At 36.7% G+C, this 26,968-nt stretch overlaps 3 protein-coding genes across 5 annotated transcripts; 1 reads left to right on the forward strand and 2 right to left on the reverse strand.

Annotated features, from left to right (window-relative positions):
- Positions 1 to 2,791: 2,791 nt before the first annotated feature.
- On the reverse strand, positions 2,792 to 6,800 carry LOC143554399 (sphinganine C4-monooxygenase 1-like). 3 transcript variants are annotated; one of them, XM_077044164.1, is made up of 3 exons: positions 6,636 to 6,800; positions 5,390 to 5,699; positions 2,792 to 3,591 (listed from the first exon to the last, which is right to left on the reverse strand). In XM_077044164.1, the coding sequence occupies exons 2-3, from the start codon at positions 5,609 to 5,611 to the stop codon at positions 3,040 to 3,042; spliced, it is 774 nt and encodes a 257-aa protein (XP_076900279.1). In that variant the 5' UTR covers positions 5,612 to 5,699; positions 6,636 to 6,800; the 3' UTR covers positions 2,792 to 3,039. The 3 variants fall into 3 exon arrangements, with proteins under 3 accessions (XP_076900279.1, XP_076900281.1, XP_076900280.1); XM_077044166.1 differs by lacking the exon at positions 6,636 to 6,800 and adding an exon at positions 5,831 to 6,043; XM_077044165.1 differs by lacking the exon at positions 6,636 to 6,800 and having other exon boundaries at positions 5,390 to 5,773.
- A 3,731-nt stretch (positions 6,801 to 10,531) lies between these two features.
- Positions 10,532 to 13,656, reverse strand: LOC143554373 (origin of replication complex subunit 6-like). Its single transcript, XM_077044141.1, has 8 exons — positions 13,404 to 13,656; positions 12,084 to 12,188; positions 11,912 to 11,992; positions 11,731 to 11,842; positions 11,264 to 11,326; positions 11,098 to 11,185; positions 10,913 to 10,983; positions 10,532 to 10,815 (listed from the first exon to the last, which is right to left on the reverse strand). Coding segments are annotated over exons 1-8 (660 nt in total). The 5' UTR covers positions 13,406 to 13,656; the 3' UTR covers positions 10,532 to 10,677.
- A 2,431-nt stretch (positions 13,657 to 16,087) lies between these two features.
- LOC143554374 (uncharacterized) lies at positions 16,088 to 20,501 on the forward strand. The gene is made up of 9 exons (XM_077044142.1): positions 16,088 to 16,208; positions 17,202 to 17,324; positions 17,415 to 17,612; positions 17,703 to 17,781; positions 17,865 to 18,010; positions 19,305 to 19,418; positions 19,505 to 19,636; positions 19,717 to 19,830; positions 20,194 to 20,501. The coding sequence occupies exons 1-9, from the start codon at positions 16,155 to 16,157 to the stop codon at positions 20,242 to 20,244; spliced, it is 1,011 nt and encodes a 336-aa protein (XP_076900257.1). The 5' UTR covers positions 16,088 to 16,154; the 3' UTR covers positions 20,245 to 20,501.
- Positions 20,502 to 26,968: the final 6,467 nt, after the last annotated feature.

Here is a 26,968-nt window from a genome sequence, read left to right on the forward strand (position 1 = left end):
CACCCAATCGATAACACTTGTTGAAAACAATCCTGATTTAGTTCACATGTGAAAAGGAGAAGAGAAGAAAAGATTAAGAGAGAGTTTAGATTAAATTGGTATTTAACTTAGAGTTTGAGTCTGAGTCGGTTATAATTGAGTCTTTATGGTCTGTATAAATATAGGTCTAGGAATGCTTATTTTCTGTATCAAGCAAGGTATATTGCAAGTTTATTAATATAAAAGAGTCAATATCCCGGTTGAAATCAAATTTTGTGTTCTTGTTCTTTATCATAAGGTCCGATTTGGCTGTGTTTGTTTATCAATCTTGGCCTTCAAAACTGGTCGGTTTGATGTGTTATTACCCCAAACCGTAGTTAGCGGTTTAGTCAAGAATTTTCATCAAAATCAGCTGAATCAGACCGTGAACACTACAATTGTCCCGAAATACGAGATAGTCATTACTGTTTAATTAGAAATTTTGATTTTCACAATATCTTTTATGGTTATTTTGTCTAGTAACAATCAACAATCAATTTAATTGTCTAAATAAGTCATTAACAAAATCTAACTATGTAGTATGTACAGACCTATTCAGTTACTTACTTATATGCTAGTCTACACAAAATGGCATTGAAATTTTACAATTCTACCCTTTTTGTATATCCAAAATACCTCACTTCTCAGACAAGAGCCTAACTACCTAAGGGTATATCAGTATCAGCACATGTCATTACATCCATAAGCCAACATGACCCATACTAATATTAACTCGTTTCTACCTGAACCCGACCTGTTTCTACCCGAACCTGTTTTGGCCTGCCACCCGTCCCACATTTCACATAAATCATCAATTTTTCGCTGCATATGAATGTGAATACACACACACATGGTGCAAGCACATGTGTGTTTGTCTAGTACCAATATGGTCAAAAATCAAGTAATCCAATGACACGAAAAGGAGAAAAAGAACAAAATATTTTTCTCGGATGCAGGTAAGACGTCGAAATCACACCAATTTTCTTCTATTTTATTGTTATAATCATCTGTTTTTTGAGGATAGGAAGTCGACACCAACAAACAAATTCACATGCTGTCAATTAAATTCAGTGACCGAAAGCTAAACCTTGCGGATGTCTTGATCACACGTTCATGAAGAAAACGATTGTTTTGTACCAAAACTTACAAATGCAAACCTATAAATCATCTACAAATAATTAAATCTAACATGGTCACATGCATTTCCTGGTTATAAAAGTTACCTTATTCTTTTCTCTTAACAGATTTAGGTGCAGGTGTGCAACTGGTTACCTGAAGACTCCGAAAGGCTGGCGACAAAAGGATGGAACACCCCCCCCCCCCCCCCGGCAATAATCCGGGCGACAAGGGGCGGGGCGACTAGTTTTTGTCGCCTAATTTCTTGTTTCAATTATTATTATTTTTAATCTTTTGTGTGTAGCATATATACATATATACACACACACACACACCACTACACTCCTAAAACAAAAACTCACCCTTTGCTGACGGGCGTCACATGTCATGAAACGCCCCATTTTGTAGCCCCTTCACTGCACATAGCCTTATTAGTGGGAATTGAACCGGGACCCCCAGAAGGTTTCCATAACATTCTTTCCATATGTGTGGTTTAAACCTCGGTACATCCTCCTTGTCTCACACTTAACCCAACTGGCATTTGCCAATGGAGCTATTATCTCAATATAGAAAAACCCAAAAGCATACTAAATTGTTTCTATTTATGTCTATTTACATAAATATTAAGGATAGATTAATACACTGGCGTAAGAGTGTTGATCAGGTTTATCATTTGGGCTTTTAGGTACTTCAGGTCGGATTCTCGGGATTTTTTATTCAGCGTGTAACCCGCTGATCCAAACGGGTTAGTGGGTTGAAAGCAAGATTTAAACAGTTCAATGGGTTGTAACAAATGGGTTAAACAAGTTGGTGGATCTTATAAATTATACTTATATTATTTTATCATTCTAATTTTAAACAGATTGATTAACATTTAATATAACAGTTAAACAAGTCAACCCAAACACGACCTGCATACTAAACAGGTTAATAATGACAACTTAAAACCTAATTATTCTCAGTCCATGTCAGCAGAAACACTTAAGATTAAAAGTATATGAAAGGGTATGGAAGGTCTGACATGCAGTTTAAACATGAGACAGCTTTGACAGCTCAAATATGAAGGCAAGCATGCATACATATGTGCAGCAATAATTGTTCAAATAGAAAAACATTCAATTATGCATTTATTAACAAAATATTTTAAATGCCAACTATGCAATAAAGGAATATTTTTGCTGCAAATTATTGTGAAAATATACCAAACCCGCAACCTTTTCTTTTACTAGGCTGTGACGATAAAGACAGGATCTAAAAAATGTTATAAATACATCTTGCAAAAATGCAAATATAGCATTCAAGAATCAAGTATGATGATAATTTTGCCATTTATATTTCAAAAAAGACGTCTAAAAATGCAAATTCTTGCAAACTAAAGTGTGTTCATAACTTTCACATAAATGACTAATCTACCCTTAATACCTTAGCTTGTTTGCTTATTAAATAGTCAATCTGGGTCATAACAAGCAACAAATTTTACAAAAGTGTGTTAACTCGTACCTAAATCACTTTATTAAAAGTTTAGTATTATTAAGGTAACAATATACTTCACATACTCATATTTAACGCGTTCATTTTTTATAAATAGAAGTCCACAGAAAAGTGGTTATGGGACAATCAACGAAATCAACAAGAAGCAAAAAATATAAATTACAAGAAAAAGAAAGAACATGAACCCGAAAATTGTAATGTCAACATGTTACAGACATAGGTTTGGATTTAAATTTACATTACCTCAAATAACGAATACAACAAAACTCTATTTATTGTCAACACACTATATAACATTAAACATTTATGATAACTTAAATACGCTGCAACATTTAAAGATGGTAAAAATAAAATTACATGTTTTTAACGTATACAGCCTAAAAAAGAAGTGAACTTAAGTGCTTGACCGATCAATCAATCATCTTTAACAACTTTAATGGGCCTAACTTCAAAACCACCATGTTCTCGTTTTTCAAGTGTATACGGCATGTGGGTCCCGAGAATTTTATCCCAAACAACAAAAAACGGTTGCGAGTAGTTATATTTGGTACCATAAAGTTGATGGTGTACGTCATGATATGCAGAATTGTTTTTAAAAAAGATGTGAAAAAGGTTTCCAGGAAGCCATAATCCACAATGATCATCAACGGTTTTAATTGTAGCAAATGAGAAAAAGAAAATAGAGGCACGAGGGGACATGCCTGAAAGAAGAAACGCAAGGGCCCCACCGATTGTATCCAAAAGAAGACCTTCTATCGGATGGTTGTAAAGAGCTCCAAACGCGTATGGAACAATGAGGCGGTGATGTTGAGAGTGAATATGGCGGTAAAGAAACTTGTTTTGATGCATGTATCGGTGCATGAAGTACTGCCACGTGTCTAGAACCACCATTGCTGTGAAGAATTGACGGCCCAGATCGAATAGAGAATGGGTTCCTGTGGTAGGATTTTCATCACTTCCTGTAACCTAAATCACAAAAATAGAATAGTAAGGGTGAAAGTAAATTGCTAGTTATTAGTAAGCATGTAAACGAACCGGACCGATGGAACATGAACAATTAAACAATGGTTCATGAATGTAAACAAACGAGCATAACTATGGAAGAACATGACTCACCTAAACCAATTAAATTTAAATGCGAACAATGTGTTAGGGCTTGAAAAGTTGCAGAAACTAAACTGTAATAAGCCTAAAAAATTAAGTGAAGATATTAACGAACAAGCTTAAATGAAAGTGAACTAATAAACATCAATTAAGATTAACGAATGAATTTTATTAAACAAACATTCACGATCATAAAATGCCATGTTCATCTACATTCGCTTATGCTCCTTCGTTTACATTCATTTATATACTCATTTAGTAAACTGAAACATGGCAACAGTAGGAGGATATCTTATATTGTAAGTTTATGGATTTGGATTTAAGAGTTAAGAATGACTGAGGAGAATTAAAAGTAATTGGGTTTGCTCATTTATGTTCGTGAACGATTCGCTCGGAAGTACACGAGCACATTCATTTTCTTAATGAACAAGAAAATCCATTCATTTAAGTGTTCGTGTTCGTTCGTTTGTTCGGATAAAGTCAAACGAATGAACACAAAATATGGAACAGTACAGAGAGCAATAAACTTCTTCATTGAGAATTAACTTGAGAAATTTGTGTTTTATCTTTGGCTGTATATATTGTAGTTTGTTGGTAATACTTTCAACAATCAAGATTTCAAGGAGTATGTTGGTTCAAAAAAGCTTGTTCTTTGTTTAATGTGGCTTTGTCAAAACTTGTATGATCATATCTTGAAATTAAACTCCTAATAATAGAATCAAGAGACTAAAAGTGGTTTGTTATTAACAAAATACATCTATCATAACCGAAAGCATATTCAGCTATACAAAACATATATGATGATCATAATGCCCCATTCCTACTAATTAAAATCTTAACCGATCAAATCATTACATTGTTTCACCAAAAAGGTCATAAATGCCCTAATTCTACATCAATAATCATACTGTTACACTAAATTACGTAAATAGTACAAAAACAGGTAATACTATGAACAATTAATAAGATAAATGCACAGTTCGTTTATGTTCATAAATCATTCGTTTAGATATTAATGAATGAACGTAAATGAACACAAGCACATTAATTTTCTTAAGAACGAAGATGAACAAGAAAATCCGTTCATTTTAATATTTGTGTTTGTTTGTTTGTTTGTTTGTTTGTTCACCTAAAGTTAAACAAACACCTGAAAAAAAGAGCAATAAACGTCATCACTCTTCAAAGAAAAGTGTGTTTTATTTTAAGCTATATGTAATGTAGTTTATTACTAATGCTTTCATCAACCAAAATTTCAAACATATATTAGCTCTAAAATGAATTTTGTTTGTTTAACTTGCCTTTGTAAACTTAAAATAAAATAACTCATATCTTACAATTAGACTCATAATTATAGAATTAAGAGGCTAAAAGTGGTTTGTTAACATAAACATCTATCATAAAAAGAACCATATTCAGCTAAAATCCATTCCTACTAATTAAAATCTTATCTAATCTAATCATTACATTTTTACACCAACAAAGGTCACAAAATGCCCTAATTCTACATCAATAATCAAACTGTTTCACCAAATTTAGTAAACAATACCAAAACAAGTAAGACTATGATCATACTGTTGCACCAAATTAAGTAAACACTACCAAAAAAAGTAAACTACAAACAACTAATAATAATAATAATAATAACAACAACAAAACGTACAGTGAACAGGATGATTGCAACAATCGCTTGAATCACCTGCTGAAGAAGAACACCTTTCACAACCGTCTTCTTCAACACCAGATTCTTAGCATCCTCCTCTTTCTTCGAATGCAACCGATACTTCTCGTTGGATCCAAACAACACGTAGAATCCAGAATAAATCCAGTACACCACTAACGGAGCCACCGTCCCCAAAAACTCATCCGATATGTTAAACTCCATAACCTTCCGTCTTCTAATAACCAATTCTTCAAATAATAACTAAAAACACATGCGCGCGCACAGTCCGGCTGTGTAACGAAGCCCTAACCTGAAATTAAACGTATATACACAAAATCTGAGATTCCGATGACAGAATTGAAACCGTTTTAATAGCCGTAAATCAGTAAAAAGTGAAAATACGCACAAACACATGGTACGGGCGTGTAATGAAACCTTAACCTGAAATTAGACGTAATTATATGAAATCTGAGGATGCGATTATCCGAATAATTACCGGAAATCGCTAAAAACACACTCGCACGCACAGTACGAACGTGCAACGAAACCCTGAGCTGAAATTAGACGTAATTATACGAAATCTAAGATTCCGATGACGAAATTAGCACGTTCGTCTTCTACTAATAGCCGTAAATCAGTCCAAGTAATAAAAACAAGCATACACAGAGTAGTGTTATTATAACAAAACCCTAAGCTGAAACTAGACGTGAATATATGAAATCTGAGATTCCGATGCCGGAATTTGAACGTTCATCTTCTAATAATAACCGCAAATCAGTGAAAAGTAATAAACACGCTCAAACACACAGTACGGATGCGTAACGAAACCCTAAGCTGTAATGAAACGTAATTATATGAAATCTGAGATTCCGATGACGGAATTAGAACGGTTTTCTTCTAATAATAACCTCTAATCAGTAAAAAAACACGCATACATAGAGTACTCTTATATAACGAAAGCCAAAGCTGAAATTAAACGTAATTATATGAAATTTGAGATTCCGATGACGGACTTACAACGTTTTTCTTCTAATAATAACCTCTAATCAGTAATAAGTAATAAAACGCTCAAACACACAGTACTGTTATATAACGAAAGCCTAAGCTGAAACTAGACGTGAATATATATTAAATCTGAGATTCCGATGACGGAATTAGAACATTCAGTCTTCTAATTCTAATAACAACCGTAAATCAATAAAAACACGCATAAACAGAGTGTACTGTTATATAACGAAACCCTAACCTGAAATTAGACGTGAATGAGTGAAATCAGAGGTTGCGATGACGGAATTGGAGAGTAATTAGGTGTTAATAATATAAGGATTTGCAGAAGAATCGAGGTGATTGAACGTTGAAAACAACGATGTGTTGTTAACTGTTAATTGTTAAACAGCTAACCGTGATATACTGTGGGAAGGTGTTGAGGGTTATGGTGGTCAAACACGGGGGTTGGTGACGTGGAGTTGTGTTATTGGTTGATGAATGTTCCATGATTGACCACATTGTAACGACATAACGTGATGCAAAGGGAGTTTGATAAATATCTTGGATGAATTATTAGGATAATAAAATAATTAATATTATATTTTTTAACGACCAACAAAAATTTTATTATACACAAGCCATCAAATAACGACATAGCAAGATACTATCCGGGGTGGGACATATTACACCACCAAGATAGAGTCCTTCCATGTAATTAGATTTAATTAAAATGAAAGTTTTTTATTAAAATGGAGTTTTTTTTTTGAACGACTAAATTTTTGTACACGGTTACTATAAAGATGAAAAATGTTAAATAATTTTTTAATGGAATGTTTGAAAAAACTTTGTTGCTAGTAAACTTATGTCTAAAATTAATTGAAAAGTAGGTTTATATCTATCTAAATTGTTTTACTAAAATTTATATGTTAGCTAAGTTTATTCATCTAAATCTAAATAAAAGTTGCATTCACATATACATTCAATTTACATTGTTAAGTTATGTGTTATCTAAATCTGGGCAACGTAAAAGAATATTGGGATAAGTGGATAACCATACCTTTAAAAGTTTTATATGATACCTATTTAATGAACCAATAATTAAAAGTTTTAATGAACCAGTTATCAAAGTCGTGTTAAATTCTTTACCAACGTACTATTTTTCTTTATATAAGGCGCCGGAGGGTGTATTGGAAAAGTTAGATAGAATAAGGCGGGTATTGTTTTGGGGAGGGTCGGTAAAAGTAAATTGGATAGCTTGGTAAAAAATAACAGGCCCAACGAAAAATGGGGGACTTGGATTGGGGTCGTTACGGTATGCAAACATCGCCATGGTGCTGTATACCCGCCAAAATGTCCATACCGGGACCATGGAAGATAGAAAATGATCTTTCATATAGACTTAGGTGGTGCAATAAAACAAATTGTGGTTAATGGTAAAAACACCATGTTTTGGATTGATAGATGGTGTGGTGAGCTGGATTTCAAGTCGAGGTTTCCATGTTTGTTTCAGCATGATACAAATAAAGGGTCGGAAGGGCTGGTAATGTATATGAATAATAATATTTGTGGAGTATGGGGGTGGCACAGACAACCAGTGTGTTCGACTGAGATATAAGAAGAGCTAAGGAGGTTGTTGTTACAATGTCAACATGTCCGATTGCGGGAAGGGATACGAACTCTGTGTACGAGTGGAATAATTTTGTGCCAAAAAAGGTCGGAATACTAACTTGGAGGGCGGAAATGGAGAGAATCCCGGTGCCAGTCGGTTTGGCTAAACGTAATATTGCGGTCGAATCGGTTTGGTGCCCGGTATGCGGCGAATCGGAAGAAACGGCTGAACATCTAATGGTGTCATGTGCGTTCGCCCAAGCAATTTGGCATGGTATCGTGAGTTGGTGTAAGGTTCCGACTTTTTTCGTTTTTTCGACACGAGATATCTTGGAGTTACATAAGCATTATCTGATGTCCAAACAAAGTGGGAAGCTCTTCCATGCGGTATGTCTAACGACAATATGGTGTATTTGGAAGACTATAAATGAGGTGGTATTTGAAAGGAAGGCGGTCAATGTGAACAATGTATTGGGTGAAATTAAAGCTTTGAGTTTCTTATGGGCGCGTAACCGATCAAGGTGTTCGAACATTACTTGGGAGAGGTGGCGCGTGTTTGATATAAATAGGATGTAAGAAAGGGGTGCTAAAGTAAATCGGGTGTATTGTTATTATGGATGTGGTGTAACTTTGTTGAACTAGCAACTTGTTAGGTCGACTTTTATGTTTTGTTTAATAAAATTCTCTTGGTCATTTAAAAAAAATGTGATTGGTGTTTTTAATAGTATTGTTTTACACATCAATCAATTCTAAATTAAGTGAGGATGTCTGGCAATAATTATTGTTTCTACTTTAACTTTATTATTATTAGACCACGTGTAGTCTAAAGCTTTACTATCAGGGGTTATGCGTTACGTGGCGCCCAGTCAGAGTTATGGTTTTGTACAAAAACAGGTTGTAGTCATAACTCTTCACTGCCAGGGGTTATGCGCCACGTGGCGCCCAGTCATTATTAATTTTATTTGTTTTTTTTAAATACTAAATCATTTAAATAAATTAACGTAAAATTAAAAATTACATTAAACTTCCAAATAAAAAATACATTAAACTAAATTAAAAAAAAATACATCAAATTAAAATAAAAAAACATAAATAATACTAATAAAACTAAAACTCATTTATATTTTTCTAAAATTTTCGCTCGTCGATTGGCTTTTAGAGATTGGACTATCGGGTCGTCTTCGGATAGCTCGTTTGATAAAATCTCGATGTCTTTGTGGGACGGGTACGGTTGGCGTCGGGGCGGTAGATTGGTTCGGTTGTGGATTTTGGTTGCCTTGACGGGCATATTGGCCGAAACCGAGAATATTTTGGTTGTTGTTTGGAAACATTTTGGTAGAAATATTTGTGTAAAAGATATAAATTGGTATAGAAGTAGGAGTGTGTTAAAAAAAATGAGTTTGGTTTGTTTATATAGTATAAATATAATTAATATATATATTTTAAATCTCAACGGCTCCAAGACCCACCCACCCCAACGGCTAGTTTTTTTGATTTATGTGCCACCATGCGCGTTTTGTATACAACGCACCAAAAAACAATTATCATAACGCGGGGGGGCGGTGTACCCCCCGCGTTTTCACCCAAAACGCTAGCCACAACGCTAGCAGTACACATGGTCTTATTATTATTATTATTATTATTATTATTATTATTCCATTTAAAGTGAATTTTTTTAATTGTTGAGTTTTCCTTGATAGAATTCCTGCTCATGTCTCTACATCATAAATATATTTAAATCTGGTCAATAAAAACTTCAATACTGTACATTAACTTTCTTCATAATTCATGTATTGTATGAAAATAACAATAAATAATTAAATGGCTTAATTAAACCAAAAGTTCAAAACTTTGTTCCATAGAGGAAATATGAGCACAAAAGCTTACACTCCTTCAACTTCGGTTCCTGAATCTCTCTTTAAAAAATTGAGCCGTGCTTGTTTGGTTTTTTAACCACAACTACAAAAAAATGATAACGAGTCAAAATTGATAAAGTTTACATGTTGAAAATGGATCAGGCCAGGTTGACCCGAACACCCTTTAAAGGGGTATTTGCGTATACAAGCAACATAAATATATAACTTAAACGAACAAATATGAACACATGTCATGTTTGCTCAATTAATGTTCATTCATTTAAATTCATTTATATTCGTTTACATTCATTCATGTTAGTTAGTTAGTTAGTTAGTTAAAGTTCGTTCGTTAATATAATTAATTCAAAAAATTTTATGCCCGTCTCAATTTGAGTTTAGTTTAATAAGTTTTTAGGTACAACACATATTATTTTCAGCTTAGTTATGTTCGTTCATCTATGTTCAGTTACGTTCATGAACTACTACTGACTGAACATGAACGAACACATACACGCGTATTTTCTTAATACACGAACACATACACACGTATTTTCTTAATGAACGAACACTTACATGCTTATTTACTTAACGAACGAACACGAACAAGAAACCAGAGTTCGGTTAATTGTTTGTGTTTGAATTTCGTTCGGTTAGAGTTAAACAAACGAATACAAACATGATTTTATGTTAGTTCGGTTCATTCACAGTCCTAATTACAGTGATCTAATTCTTTCAAAACAACTTTTGCAGTTCTACTTGTATGCTTTAAGGTTCAAAATACAATGCTAGACCAGTTTGACCTGTTCTTGTTTACTTATTTCTTTTACTTTGCCCGTTTTACACTTCATCTCGTTTATTAGTTAACGGGTGGGAATTACCTTTATCTTTGCTTTGCTTATTTGATTCCACTACAGTAGATTTCCATTCTTCGTATTTGTGGTTTTCCTCACGCTTACGTTTCTTGTAGGCTGAAAGCTGCAATACATAATAAAATATATATATATATATATAAGGGACGCGCTCAATATACATAAAATACAGAAACAAGAAATAATATAAATAAAAGCTATACATCTTCGCCTTCATCAGATGAATAACTTCCATCCTCAGCTTGTCTTTTCTCAGGTAAAGCATCCAACAAGTCTACAAAATAATAAAGATAATATAGAATTTTTTTAAGTTATTTGCATTCTATTATAAAAGTAATAGAAAGTGAAAATATTTTTAACTTAAAGTTGATAGTAAATGAAACTTTACCTCTGTTTACTTTCACAGATTTTGGATCTTTCTTTTCCTTTGACACACCAAAAACATCATGACAAAGGTCCTTCATGGAGGTAGATACCTATTGATTTACAAAATAAGATTCTATAATTTATACAATCATAGACTAATATTTGGTAACACTCGAATTCATTCTTACACTTGAAAATTCATCTTCAGATGTTCCAGATAATTCAATTAACTTATTCTTGTCAACCTTGAGCTGTATAATGAGCCAAATTAATGTCAAAAATACAATTAGGCCATGCGTAGTGGATGGGCTTTAACTAATAAAAACTACTGCCACGTAGGCGGAGGGGGCAATCACTAACTTTTTCACCGGACACCCGTAATGGTTTGAACAAAAAAACAATTATTTTTTTTTTCAGTTTTTTTAAAGTGAAACGTGCATATTGACTGGTTGGTAAAAAGAATGACAACACTGCCAAGCCCTTAATGCCCACCATTGAAATGGCGCTCCGGCCATTGGCACCCTCTCCTTCCCGTAATGGTGTTTGGCGCTGGCAAAAGGTGATGTGGCAGTGAGAAAGACAGCCGCCCACCACGCATGGTCTTATGTTTCTAAATTATTACAAATTTTACATGCTTCAAATAAGTTTGGTATACCTTATGCTTTTTGGCACATAAGTAAAACCCTGTGGCAGTAAACACAGGCCGTGAGAAGTCAGCACTAGCTCGACGTGAAGGAGGTAATGATGCAATAAACCGCTCTCGGTATCTGTAAATAAATCACATTTAGCTACCACTTAACCAATATAATAGCTATAAAATAGGGAAAATAACTTACAGTGATAATCCTTTCTGAACAAGAGGAATAAGCCTAACACATCCAAATTGAATAGCTAATTCCCTAATGTCAAGCTTATTCCTGCATTTCATCAAGTGACAGTTAAAATTTCAATGTGTAATTGGATCACAAGTGCAGTGATGATATAGGAAACAAAGAAACAATAACATACTTGATACCGATTCCGTTCTGCATCACATTGAAGGATCTGATGTAAGCCTTATCGGACATTCCACTTAACCTGATTGCAGTCTGGCGATCAAATAGCACTTGCATCCTACAGTTAATTAGGAATAGATAATCGCTTTTATCACCACACATACATGTTCATAGTGCTGTAAATGAACCAAACATTTACCGAACTATTCATGAATTGTTCGGTGTTAAGTTTGTTTATGTTCGTTCGTTTAAAAAATGAACAAACATGAACAAGGAATTTCATTCAATTAACTGAATCAGTGAATATGAACAAAGGCCGTGCTCGTGAACGTTCAATAACGTGTCTGTATATGTTTGCTAATGTTTGTTTGTTTGTGTTTGTTCATTAAAGGTTTTTTAATACTTTTTAATGACTTTTCTAATCTTATCGTATAGATTTAAGCAAAACTATTAACTAAAACAAAAATATATACGAGTATTAAGTGATTAATAGATATGTAAAATCCCCTTATAAATATAGTTGCTAAAAAACCCAAACACAAACTCCGTAGCCGGACCAACTGTTGACAATGACCACACTCAGTTAGCCAAATCCAATAAACCATAGTTTTGTGTTCGTGAACCGTTCACGAACAGTTCCTTTTCTTAATGAACGACCATGAACAAGAAATTCCGTCCAGGTAGCTATTCGTGAACCGCTCGCTTGTCCAGTAAAACCTTAATGAATGAAATGAACAACCAAACATAAACAAACATAAAACAAACACAACTGAACAAGCATAGAATCTGTTCGTGTCCATGAACCATTCACAAACAAGTTCAATTTCTAAATGAACGAGCATGAACAAGAAATTCCATTCACTTAGCTGTTTATGAACCGTTTGCTTGTCAAAACCTTAACGGACAATCATAAGCGAACGTAAAACGAGCACAAATGAACATAGACTCAGTTCATATTCGTTCATTTCGCTAATCGAACATAAACAAACTTTCCACCAAACAGCTAGTAAAACGTTCGGTTCGTTTACAGCCCTAACTGCGCGTACACATTCACTAATCCGATTAAACAATAATCAACAAACAAAATCCGATTACAATAATTTAACTAGCACGTACACAGTTAAACTAACATAGCCAATGTTCGTGTTCATTCATTTAGTTAATCGAACAAAAATCCTCGCTCATATTCATTCATTTATTAACCGAACACTCCGAACAAACATAAACAAACTTCCTACCGAACAGTTCTCGAACAGTAACCTTCGGTTCGTTTACCGAGTATTAATTATCAATCGTAGAAACAATAATCAGCAATAACTTAACCAGCACGTACATATTAGCAGCAATCTCTAGGCAAATAATCGATTTACAAATCTCTCCCTATAATTAGGTCAAACAAATCACCAGTCAGTCAATTAGTCAAATGAATAATAATAATAATAATAATAATAATAATAATAATAATAATTCCGGCACTGGATGAATCGAATTGAAGATCGGAAACGCGACGGAGCTCCGCGGCTTTACGGACGACTTGTTTGGGATCCGAAAGACCTAATTTCCGTGCGTACTCTGACAGATCCATTTCAGATTATTAATTATTAAATTAATTATTATTTTCTGTGTGATTGTAGTTGTGACTTGTGAACGATGGAGAAGATGATATTGGTGAATAACCATGGCGGGAATATGAAATCTGATGTGTTTGATAGTTTTCGTTTTCGCGCCATTTGAAACAACAAACCACAAGCACTAGCACGCCATTTTTGCCTTCTGCAATTGCTTCTTTTTTTATTTATTTAATTATTTCCATTACAAGAATGTAACTAATATTTATGACTTTTTTTTATTAGACCGTGTGTATGAAATCGAAAAAACTGAAAAAATAAATGATCTTAATTGAAACGAAAACCGGTGGTTTGGTTTCACGTGTTTCTGAAAACCGAACTTATGGTTTCGTTTCGGTTCTACATGTAATAAAATGAAAAAAAAAACGAACCAAATATTTAGATTTTCATTTATTATATTTTACTTTAAGCAATTTATAAGAATTTAATAAATGGATGTATGGATTGCTTGTTTTAGCCTGCAACTAACTTATAACTTTTTGAAAACCTTAAAAACGTGTTTGAAATTGCTTGCTGTGTGAGAGGAAAAGTTGATAAGTTACAAATTCTAACTTAGACCATGTGTAGTTGAAGAGTTGTGGGTAGCGTTTTCGCCCAAAACTCTTCCGTACACTGCCGCCCCCTCTCAAAGTCGTGGGTCAAGTTTTGGGTTTAAACGTTTTGTACACAATGTTGGAGTTGGAGAAGAGGTTATTGTGTGTGTGTGTGTGTGAGAGAGAGAGAATGAGAGGGGATAATTAATGATTCTAGGAGAGTTTCAGATTTTTTATAACTACACTATTATTTTGCAAAACTCTTAGTTGATGATAGGGGTGTTCACGGTTCGATTCGAAACCGTGAAACCGCCCAAACCGGTCATCGGTTCGGTTTCATGGTTGGTTTTTTTCTTAAGTTTCGGTCGGTTGGTTTCAAAATTTTCGAACCGTATCGAACGGTTTGGTTCACGGTTTATACCGAAAACCAACCGTATAAAACCAGACCGTATTGTATAATTTAATTATGTTTAATTTCTTAAAATATCTTAGATTATATGAATATATTTGTTAAATTAGAACTAGTAATGTATATAATATATATTAACTGCAGGCTTGCAATGAATTAGAAAATATGATAAGTCAAACCGTTAACTTTTTGATGTATTTTGGCATATTAAAGTTTGTTCACGTGATTATTTTGATGTGTGTTTCGAACAACTTGTGTTTACACTTAGACCGTGAACATATCGTGTTTAAACATGTTTGATATTTGCAAATTATTGACAACTTTACTATAAATATATCATACAATATGTCAAACAATTTGTATAAAAACCCGAAAGGCCCAAACCGGAACCAAACCGTTAGTAACGGTTTGGTTTAAATGTTCTACGGTTTGGTTATGGTTTGCAAAAACTAAAAACCGTTACTAACGGTTTGGTTCGCGGTTTGACCCTAAAATCGCGAAAACCGGACCGTGAACACCCCTAGTTGATGATTGGGATGTACGAGTCACACAACACCATTATATGAAGAGTTTTAACTACTAATGGTCTAACTTTTCACAACCAATCCAACAAATATTAAAAAATAAATATGGGCAAACAATGTTCCTCAAATGTACTGTATTCTTGAGTTTTTTTCCCATGGGATAAGAAAGGAAATGATAAGATTTTAGTTTGAATCTTCATTATTGAGTTTTTTTTTTATAAAAGAAATGATAGGAAACGATAGGAAAACTTGGGTGTTTTAAGTCCCAAAGTTTTCTTGCCAATCTGGCATGATTTGGAAAGAAACGAAAGGATAAATATTTAAAATTACCACTTTACCCTTCAATCTACATCTAATAATTGTTTTAAAAAGGCTATATTTGTAAAACTAAACATTTTTTTCTTTTCCTTTCATTTCATTTAAACTAAAGAATGTAACTAACCATTTCTTTTCTTCATATTTCTTTCATTTTTCATTAAACTTGAGAATGCATTATATACATATACTTTCTTTTCTTCTCCCATCCTATCCAATCTTATACTTTCATTTATTTTAATTAAAAACTCGAGATCGCAGTGCAAATTTACAAAAAATCACTACATTTTTCTCATCACCCTATAATTTACACTCACAGTCACTCAGATCCCCACCCTATAATTTGTAAACTCTCCACACATAATTATAAGGAATGAGATGAAAACGCCTAATTTAACCCACGTATATAATAGCTAAACAATTTTTAATTAACAAAGTAAATTTTCTACCTCAAACATCAAAATCGAACCGAAATCAAAATGAAAATTGAAACCAATTTTAGTTTGGTTTTAGCCCAAAATCTTACCCAACCAAACCATACAAAATATATAAACTCCTTTCTAGGTATAAAGAGAGATTCATGAAACAAAACCGAATAAAAACAAAGTTATTATTATTGTTCATAAAACAGGGGAGAACTAGAAAGTAGGCGGCGCTAATTGAATTGAAGCAAAAATGGCGAATGAAATGGAAGAATTAATCGGTTTCTTATCGACTCCTTCACCACAAGTTAGTCCATTCCTCGTTATTTTTATTTCAATCAATTTAATTCAATTATTATTATTTACCTCCTGCTAAAACCCTAATTTACACAATTGACTTTTTAACTCGATTCTGTTAATCATTACGTTGCGATTACAATTCAATCAATCAGCTGATTGATTCATTAACACAGTAGCACCTCTTAGAGTATGTAATCTAAACCAATTACTCCAACATCATTTGCTTAAAATGTTGTGTTTAATAGTCAGTGTTGTAAATGTAAATAGTTATATAAGGATATATAAAATGTTATAAATCAAATTATTAGTAAATAATAAACAAGACGAGCCCAAGCTGAGCTCGAGTTTGGCAAACTACTTACGATCCGAGCTCGAGCTCTATTAAATTAAAACGAGCTGAAGTCGAGCCTAAACTAGCTCAAGCTCTTCTTGTTTTACTACTAGCACCAATACAACAAAAAATGATCAAACGTGAGTTCGATGTGCGTATCTGTATAAGTTTGAAATATTTCATATAAAAATTTTCAATCTGATTAATCTCCTTTAATCCGCTGACTATATATTTATAGTATTAACTTTTATATATGATTTGATTATATTTATCATATACATATATAATACTAGTGATTATATAAGTATATTAAATAAAATGGAATAAATAATAAACTCCTTTAAGCTCGCAAGCCAGCTCGAGCTCGATATGTGAACCTCAAGCTTGAGCTCATTTATTAAATGAGCCTCAATAAGCGTTTAAGCTCGGCTCGATTCGAGTAGCTTACAATCAGCTCGTCTAATTTGTTTCCCTATTTGTAGCTTAAAACTTGAACGTATCAATGTCAATGCTTAAAACTCGGGTTAACGGGTTATAACCAAAGGATCAATTTTGACCGCCTATCGCTTTTTGGGTCTGGATTGCATGAAATCACATTGGTTGAGTACCGTTTAGCGATTAATCGTGTTAATCATGATTTTTACAACACTGATAATAATGATTGATTAGGTGAAGAAAGCAGCTGTTGATATTGTTCGTGGATTAACGGGATCAGAGGAAGGGTTACAATCGCTTGCTAGTTACTCTGAAACCGTGCTTCCATCACTGTCTCGACTATTAGCTGAAAACAAGGTTAATATTTTTTTACTTTCAGTGTTTTAAGTTTGCTGTTTTTTAAATTGTTTTTCATATTTTTGATTCGATATGATAATCATGTTTCAGGAAGTATCTGAATTAGCAGCAGAAGCTCTTGTAAACCTGTCACAAAACGCTGATTTGGCAGCAAAGATGATTAAAATTGGTTTAATTAAAATAACAATGGATGTGTTATACAAACAAGGTTGCGAAATCACGGGACCTTTAGTTATGCTTCTTGTTAATCTCACACAATTGGATGCTGGTGTTGAATCATTACTTCAGGTTCTTTCATTTCTTTTCATATAAAGTTTTGAATCACTCTTCATAACCGAATTACTAAGTACTAATTGTTTATGTTAAACGTGTAATTAGGTGGGAGACGATAAGGTACACGGGCTGTATGTCATGAAACTAGTGAGATCATTTTGTACTTCATCCAGTGACAAAAAAGGTAGTTCTATTTTAATTTTTATGTTTGAAATTTATCGGCTCTGGTACAATGTTGAAGATGCTAAACAAGTGTTTTATTTGCAGATGATCCATTTGGACATGTTGGTTCCATACTCGTTAATGTTTCTAAAAACAAGGCGGGGAGAACACTTCTTTTAGATCCTAAACGCGGGCTCTTGAAACAAATTATCAGACAATTCGATTCCACAAGCCTTTTGAGGAAGAAAGGGGTATGTATAATAATATTCTTAGGTGATCATATCATGCATGTTTTAGAGAACATAGAACGGGCAAATAAGGCATTCATAAACAAATGCTTGAATAATATTTGATTATTTGTACTAGCAAATGTTGCATTAGCATTATACTTTTGCCCATTGCTGTTTTTCAGATTATAATCTTATACAAACAATTTTGGCGATTACAAGCTCTTTGAAGGCTTATGTTGTAGAGCCGGCTCGTTTATGATCAAAATTTTGTATTTCTTACACATTGATATATACTAGATGGGTGCCCGCGCGATGCAGCGGGAAACGCAGACCTTAGTAATCATGTAATAGATTTATGGGCGTTTATTGTTTTATTTAAACGTAAAACCGTACGTTTGTTGGTATATTTGGATTAATCATTCTTATTTTAAACTCAAACCGCTATCAATGTACAAACCAAATCGGAACCGAATCGTTGATAATGATTCGGTTTGGTTGGTTTCAATTTTCAACGTTCCGGTTTCAGTTTTCGACAACAAAATACCATTACTAATGATTTGGCTCACGGTTTAACTCAAAACCATCAAAATTGGACCACAAAAATTGTCATTTTTATAACTTAAACAAACTATGGCAATATCATACTCAAATTAAAGAGAATTAAACGCTCATTTTTATAGTGCAATTTTAAAAAAAAAATATTATCGTACGAAAAAGTTATGATCGTTTGAAAATCGTGGGGGAAATTGGGTTAAAAGTGAAATTAAAAAAAGTAAATATGCAAAAGATAAAGATTAAATTTATAATTATTCTCTGAATTTACAAAAGCATCAATAAAGTTGAAGGACTAAGATTGTAACCATCATTGATAAAGATGTAAAACACGTGATATTTAAGTGTGCAATTACCACATTGTCCCTCTTTATAGTTGTACCATGTGCTTAAATGATTGTAAATCCCTTAAAAACCACCGTCTTAATTTACCCATCTTTCACTCATTATATATAGTATAGATATAGATAAAAACTAAAAATAAGATTCGTAACATACCTATAATGTAGAATTTATAAACTATAGAATTCATAATTCATGCATATTAATATTTGGGCTTCGCTTCTAAACACTTTAAACTAAAATTTAAAATTTGGTAGGTGCATATTCAATTTCTCATTAACACATGCCATTCGGCTTTTAGTTACACATATGTGTGTATGTGTGTGTACTTATGTATATTTGGATTTTGTAATGTTTATATTGAATAATGTATGTTTATTGATTATTTGACGATTTATTGTCTGAAACTATACTTATGTAGGTATCTGGGACTATACGGAATTGTTGTTTTGAAGCAGATAATCAGTTACAAAATCTGCTTTTAATATCTGAGTTTCTTTGGCCTGCTTTGCTTCTACCTGTTGCTGGAAACAAGGTGATTTATTTTATTTTATTTTTGACGAAATATTTATATTTTTTATTTCATTTTTCTAAAAGGTGGATTTTTTATTGCATGTTTAGGTGTATAATGAACAGGATACTTCAAAAATGCCTCTTGAACTCGGAAGTGCACTCTCGATCGAGCGTGAACCAGTTACTGATCCAGAAATCCGTATTCAAGCGTTGGAAGCTATTTACTTAATTACAATACAGGTCATATTAACCACAAATTACCTTTTTACTTCATTATATGCTACTTTTATATAATCTTTTTTGTGATTGTGATGTTTTAGGGTGCGGGTCGAAGGGCGTTTTGGTCAGTGAATGGGCCACGGATACTTCAAGTTGGGTATGAGGAGGAAGACGACCCGAAAGTGATGGGTGCTTATGAGCAAATTGGCTCTTTGGTATATTTCCTATATTATCTCATAACATAATAACTAACTTATTGGCGTAAAATAGAAGCTTATATTTTGTTACTTACAGCATACCAGTTTTTGCTTATTTTTTACAAATTGCTGACGTGGCATCTTATTTGTCATTTGCATCTAATAATTAATTTTAGAGACAAATTTTATATATCCTCAAAACTTGCAAAATATGTATATACAAAGTATGTTGAATTAAATATTTTATGTATGTTGCACGCGTATCACATATTCACATTGCATCACATTTTCTTGCAGTTTTCGTATACAAAAGCAAATAGTTTTTTGCACATGTGTTCAAACGCGCGTAACTAAACATATCTTGATTCTCTGGTTCTGCAGCTAGTTGAAGGTAATGACACCGAGGAAGGATCCACGCAGACATCCTCATAGTATGCATCAAAATCCCATGTTTTTTTGTCAAATGGCTTCTAAATGTTTTTGTGATTTGCAACAACATTTAGATGTTATGTTTGTATGAGGCTGCCTTAGCTCAAGCACATTCATGATTCATCAGCTCCCAGAATGTAATGTAGCATAGAGATGTGCTTAAACTCATGATACTTTTACTTATACCTTTATTTTTTTCATATAACAAATGTATTACTGTGTTATATTTTATGATTGTGATATTACTGTGTTTGTTTGGATGTAGTATTGTGGTGTTAGTTTTTCAAGGGTCTAATATGGGAGGTAAATTGTGTACAACAATTTTTTTTTTTAATTTAAAACCAAAAAGAAAAAAAATAATAATATACTTTATTACTTTATATGTTTATATAACTAAGACAGTTCGGCCGGGATAGGAGTAATATGGTTCGGTTATGGGTTGAAAAAGTTCAAAAACGGCTTCATGGACTCACGTTTCGTTTTCAAACCTTTACATGTCTTTTATGCCTTTGAGGTGTTATCTTTGCTTCTTTGAAGCTTGAACCTGATGTAATTTAAATGAAACCAAAAACGGTTTAGGAAAGCAAGTACATTAATCAAGTTTCAACTAAAACAATATATCGTGTTCTCTGTATCAAGATTCATAATGTGATATCTTTGGGAACATTCAAAAGAGATGATTCTAATGTCATAAATAAACGCAAAACTGAACCATTATTGTGTTTCACTAGAGAGATCCAAAAACTAACAAGATGACTGTCAAAATATGAGTTATAATTCAATTCTACACAACTTAAGACAAAATGCTAACCAGTGAGATTAAATGTTAAACAAGGTTAATAATTAAATTACCAATTAGAAGAAAACAACATGGGGATGTAGCTCAAATGGTAGAGCGCTCCCTTTGCATGCGAGAGGCACGGGGTTCGATCCCCCAACATTTTTTATATAAAAGTCAAATTATTTTATAGTTTATTACACATCTTTTGCAACGGGTTAGTTAGTTCCTGCACATATTCCATACTAATTGTTTTTTTCTAGTTGTAAATAGAAATTACAGAATATAAAAAGATTATCTAGATCAATTCTTGTAACAAGATTATTGTGTCATTTTTAACTTGTACCCTATTACCGAATAAGACTTGACGCCACCCGGAACTTGATTAAACAAGGCCCGACTTACTCGAACTTTGAACCCTATTGCATGTAAATGGGTTGTATATGGTTAGAAAAGCTCCCAAATTACGTTCATCCAATTAACCGGAATTTCCCATAATATAATTCTTGAATTTTATTAGTACTACCATTTTACAACCCAAAGTGACTTTGTTATCACTATTTTTTGTTTTTCTTTTGCTATTATCTAAAGTGTATGGTATGTGTTTTTACTATCCATGTTTTCTTTACAAGCTAAAGAAGTGTTTTCTCGGAATGGACTTTTTTATCACGGTATCTAGATTGTTTTTTATTCTTTTGCTACAATGTACAATGAATGGTATGTGTTCTTGCTGTCAATCTTTTTTACTAAGAAGTTAGGGGCTGGTCTTGGTGAGACTGATTAGTGAAGAAACACTAACCGGACCCCGGGCAGATTACGGGTAACCTGGGGGTTAGATAGATGTTTCCCACGAGGGGTTAGACCCGGCAAAGATGGTTCTTCTGATAACCTGCAAAACAGACCGTGAGCTCGTCACTGAGAAGGGGGGGGGGGGTTCCTCCTTGTGACCACCCTCCGGCGTGAGAATCAGACTAGATTGCTCTTTAAATATAAATGTATATTAAGAGATTGCTAGAGCAGATATCAGGTGTAATATGATGATAATATGATAAGATCAGATGATCATACCATTTGGGGTATTTATAGCCGAAGGTAGGTTTCCAAGGAGGTGTGGCCGGCTGAATAGTATTCCTGTTCTACCAACTGTGGCCTACGCACGTGCCCTGCTGGTAGTTGGTGGGTAGGCAGCGGCTGATAGTGACCAGGCCTGCTGTGTACTATTCCTTTTCCACCAACTGCCGGCTATGCACGTGGTATGACAGGAGTTGGTGAGTAGGCAGCGGCTAATAGTGACATACAGTACAAGAGCATGCTGCTCGCCATACTGTTGTCGATAAGCTGTCGTATCTTTGGTCAGATCTTTTGCCCATACCTCGTCAGGTACAGTACAGAAGATCTTCCCGTATCGTACGGACTGGCTTAGTTGGGCGGGAGTATTCCCCCTCCCGCCTTTGTGCAGGATTGTTCCCAGCTTTGCTCATTCCTTCAGGTGACACTGAATGAGAGCTAAGTGCCTTGTGCGTGTAGCCTTGCTGCGCGGGTGGCCTTCCCTGATGGCTTGTATCCGCAACTGCGGGGAACAGGCAGAGTCCTTCACCATTGGGAGGCATTTCCTGCGGGAACAGCTTGCGTACTGCGCGTAAGGACGTCACGTCTCTGAGCATGGTGGGTCCTATGGATCCAGTTGGTTTCTGCGCAGACGTTTCTCTTCAAGGTGAGTCTTGCGGGTCCAACTGGGCTCTGCTGGGACCTACCTCTTCAAGTCCCCCCAGTCCAATGTTCTTCTCATGAATGTTTAATAAAGTGAGGTGAACTTTTGGACTTAAAGGGTTTTGAAAAGGGTTTTTTAAGGTTTTCCATGGGGATTCTTCCCGCGGAAGTCCTTGTCACTTGCAGAAATTCCCGACTTTCCTGCTTGATCTTTGGGTATGATGCGGGTAGGTCTGTAACCTCCTCGCAAGTCAGGAGCGTTGAGTCCCACTTGTGTGGATTCTCCATGAGGTTTTGGTAGTTTTGAACATAGTGATCAATTATGTTAAAACCACCAATTCCATCCTGGAGCTTCAAACAATGTAGTTCTCGACGTTCCCGCTATGCGGGGATGTTATTTCCGCTTCCGCAAGCATTGCCCAGAAGGATCCTTCTTGGTTTCAATTCCCTGCGGAGCGCTAGGTATGTGAAGGGTTTTGCCTTAACACTGTACCCGCGCTCGTCTTACGGTTACTTTACTTCCAAGGTATTCCTGGCGTCAATTCCCTGCGGGTGCTAGGTATGTGAAGGGTTTTGCCTTAACACTGCACCCGCACCCGTCTTATGGTTACTTGGTTGCCAAGGTATTCCTGGCTTCAATTCCCTGCGGGTGCTAGGTATGTGAAGGGTTTTGCCTTAACACTGTACCCGCACCCGTCTTATAGTTACTTGGTTGCCAAGTATTCTTGGCTTCAATTCCCTGCAGGTGCTAAGTATGTGAAGGGTTTTGCCTTAACACTGTACCCGCACCCGTCTTATGGTTACTTGGTTGCCAAGGTAAGGGGTATTTTCCCGCTTACTTTTGAATCTTTTTGAATTTTTTTCGAAATTCGAAGAGTTGGTGAAAGGATAAGAACAGTCCAAACCTCTGAAACGTCGTGCGACGGTTTCTTCTGACTGTGTCAGGACGTGCAGGAAGTTATGGTGACGTGACAGTACATGGTCATTCCAGACGCTTTTTCAGGCGCGTGGGCGCGATTTTTCGAGCGCGTGGCCGCGAAATTAATGGTACGCGTCCTTTCAACAGCTGTTGCCAGCTTGCTTTTTGCCACGTGTCATAGTTTCATTGCACCTTCGATTTCTCTCTCTTCCGCATTAAATTCATCGCATTAATTGCGATTAGTATATAAAGGAGGAGAGGGTTCTTTGTAATCCACACTTTCACTCTTCTCTTCATCTTCAAAACGATTTCCGGCGAATGCTCACCTTTCAGTCGAGCATTCTCTTGAAATCGTTTTCTTCTTTCATCTGCAAGATGTCTTCTCGTGATCTCGAATATACAGCCCAGGAGGCTGGGGTGTTTGCCGATGACAAGAGTACTGCTGGCGAGTGCCAGTGTGCTCTGCCTGTCGATCTGTATCAGTACATCGTCAGGAAGTTCATGCTCGAGTCTCTCGAGCCTAAGTTTCCTGAACCCCATCAGACGGTGTATGATGCCCCCAGAGCAAGATCGGGGTATATGCTGCATTCTTTGTGTATGGGAATCTTAGGTTCCCATTGACAAAGTTTGTGTACCGTGTCCTGGAGAGGCACGGTGTGCACCTGACCGAGGTGCATCCGATGGCGATCGCCAAGATTCGCCACTTCGAGTGGGTGTGCCGGATACTGGGCATTGAGCCCTTCGTCGACCGCCTGATGACCTTCTACTCTTGGAGGTGCATCCAGGGGTGGTATATGCTGATAACCCGGATTAAGGGTTTGAAGATTTGCGCAACCGAGCGCAGTCTTCGCTCATGGAAGCGGGAGTTCTTCTACATCTCCGCTCGCGCCATCCCCCTTGCCATGAAATTCAAGAATGGGCAAGCACTTCCCAGCCTTCACGCCTCCAACTACCAGGAGGCGGAATGGTTTGCGAAGATATCCCGAGTCCAATCTCCGGTTTACCGGTTTGCGGAGTCCGGGATGGTGATGCTGGGGATGAGCCGGGTGTGGAAGGATGCGGATGCGCAAAAGATCCCAATCGTCATTGAATACGGTTCAAACTCTGTTCCTTACGGTATGCTCTGTTTCTTTTTGTTAATTTAGAATCTCTTCTAACTTCTTTCCTGTTTATTTCAGAGGGGAACGACTTGCAGTCGCTCATGTACCCGCGGGAGGCTGACAGTCCCGCTCGGATGGGTACTCGCGCTCTAGACGAGAATGAGTTGCCCATCCTAGAACAAACGGCGGATCGGTTCGTGGAGGTCTACCCGCTAGGCCACGAGATCCTGAGCGCCAGGCGGCCAGGTAAGGCGCTATTTAACCCTCCACCTCTCAATGTTGAAACCTCTGCTGGAATTCCTCTAATCGTATGTTCTGATGAGGAATCCGCAGATGGTCCTCCGTTGGTGCGGAAGAAGAAGGCTGCCGGCGGGAAGGGGAAGGAGAAGGTGGCCTCCACTGCCGATCCGGTGCCTCGGTCTGATTCGGAGACCGAGAGCGAAGAGGTGGCGGGGAATCCCGGTGGTGATAAGACCACCTCTCCGGAGGCTGCGACAATTGCCACCTCCGGAGAGCCCAGGATGACAATGGTGAGCGGCGTGAAGAGGCCGGCTCCATCGGGTTCATCCCCGCCTGTCCGTACATTTAGGCTCAAGAAAACCCGTAAGTACAAACTTTATTTATCTTTAACTTCATAGCTTTTCGTCATTAACACTATCTTCTTTGTGCAGGCGTGGATGTTGACGCATTCCAGGGTGGAGCGCAGAGGAGTATCCCTCCGCCCATGACGGTAGGCTTGGTCAGCCTACCTGAGGCGACGACCCAGGCGGCTGCGCCTGCGCCTGCTTCCGCTGGTTCAGTTGCTCACTCCGTTGAGCCGACTGTTCCAGCTGTGATGACCTCACCGCCGGCTGTCAGTGCCATTTTTACCGCATCTTTCACTGAGCCGGCGGTTACTTTTGCTACGAATTCCGCAGTGGCGACCACGGCGGCCGCCACCATGCCTCCTCCGTCATCGGCAACGACGGCCGATCCGTCAGGTATGCATGGGGCTTCTCGCCAACCTCTGCCTCCTTCCCATCTACCTGACCTCTTGGACGGATTTCCCTTGGGTTCAGGTGATGGGTTTGGCGGCTATCGACCTGTTATTGACCCTACAGGTGCGTAGGGTTCTTTTGGCCTTTTTATATTTTTATCATCTTTTCCTAACTGCCTTTTGTTTTTTGCAGTGTCGGATTCCAATGAAGTGTATGTTCCAAGATGGAACATTCGCCGAGGAACAACCCTTCGCACCCCTGTGGAGTGCGTGGAGTGGGCTCGTTACGCTACTCCCAGTGGTGCGTTGGGGGAAGCCATGGCTAGCTACCAGGAGGGTAGGCTAACCAATGAGCTTCGGGTTCTCCTGGCCCGGATGCAGCCGCGCGTCGAGCTGCTTTGTCGTGAAAACGACAAGTTAAAAGCAGCTCGCCTTCAAGAAGTAGCTCGGGCGCGGGCTGTCCGGGAGGAGAACGTAAAGCTTACCGCAGCTGCTGCGGAAAAGGAGAAGGCCTTCAAGGCCCTCGAGGTTGAAGTTCAGGCCCGGCTCGAGGCCCGTTCCAAGGCTGCCCAGGCTGTTAACGAACAGCTTCGGCTAGCTAAGGAAACTGCAAGGAACGCAACCGAGAGGGCCACCAAGGCTGAAGCTGTTGCTGAGCCTCTACGCGTGGAGAATGAAGAGCTTAAAGCCAAATTAGAGGCTCTCCAGCAGGCTCATGATGCCTTGGCGATGGAAGACGCCAAAAAGCTCCAAGAGATCTTGGACCAGAGGGGGTGCTTGACCACACTGAGCGGAAGCTAAAGGGCGTCGAAGAGGCTGCGGCTAAAGAAATGTTGCTTGCCAACCTCAATAAAAGTGAAGCCGAACGCGCCCGTAACGAAGCTCAAGCTGCCCTCCAAGAAGCTCTGGTTGCCAAGGAATGGCTTCTTCGAGAAGCGTTGTCTCAGGTAAGCTTTTCATGTCTTTACGCTTTTCTTTGTAAATAGAAAAGGTTCTGATACTTGTATATTTTCTTTTTTGTAGGTTGTGCATCGGGTCTTCACGGAGACGTCTTATGACGATGCTATGAGCGCAGCCCTCAACGCTTCTCATGAGGATGGGGAAAAGGCCGGCTTCCTGCTTGATCTAGGGTTCGTTAAGAAAGGCATCCCGCCTTCCAACTTCCCTTTGTATAATGTTGATACTGAAGCTGTTTACGACCAAGCAGTGAATCAGTATGCCGCCTTCCCGCATCCGGTGGTGGA

Source organism: Bidens hawaiensis, unplaced genomic scaffold, assembly GCF_021521415.1.
Source record: "Bidens hawaiensis isolate Kalapana, Puna unplaced genomic scaffold, B.hawaiensis_p1.1 tig00017670_1, whole genome shotgun sequence".
Lineage (NCBI taxonomy): Eukaryota > Viridiplantae > Streptophyta > Magnoliopsida > Asterales > Asteraceae > Bidens > Bidens hawaiensis.

Bases quoted from the DNA above. Each gene is read 5' to 3' on its own strand.
- LOC143554399 (XM_077044164.1), bottom strand. From the start codon at position 5,611: ATGGAGTTTAACATATCGGATGAGTTTTTGGGGACGGTGGCTCCGTTA. The intron at 3,592-5,389 runs GTACGTTTTGTT...TTTGTGATTTAG, and splicing joins TTGCAATCATCCTGTTCACT to GTTACAGGAAGTGATGAAAA.
- LOC143554373 (XM_077044141.1), bottom strand. The intron at 11,327-11,730 runs GTATACCAAACT...CTCATTATACAG, and splicing joins TATGTGCCAAAAAGCATAAG to CTCAAGGTTGACAAGAATAA. The intron at 10,984-11,097 runs GTAAAGTTTCAT...ATTATTTTGTAG, and splicing joins ATCTGTGAAAGTAAACAGAG to ACTTGTTGGATGCTTTACCT.
- LOC143554374 (XM_077044142.1), top strand. From the start codon at position 16,155: ATGGCGAATGAAATGGAAGAATTAATCGGTTTCTTATCGACTCCTTCA. The intron at 17,613-17,702 runs GTTCTTTCATTT...ACGTGTAATTAG, and splicing joins GTGTTGAATCATTACTTCAG to GTGGGAGACGATAAGGTACA. The intron at 19,637-19,716 runs GTCATATTAACC...GTGATGTTTTAG, and splicing joins TTTACTTAATTACAATACAG to GGTGCGGGTCGAAGGGCGTT.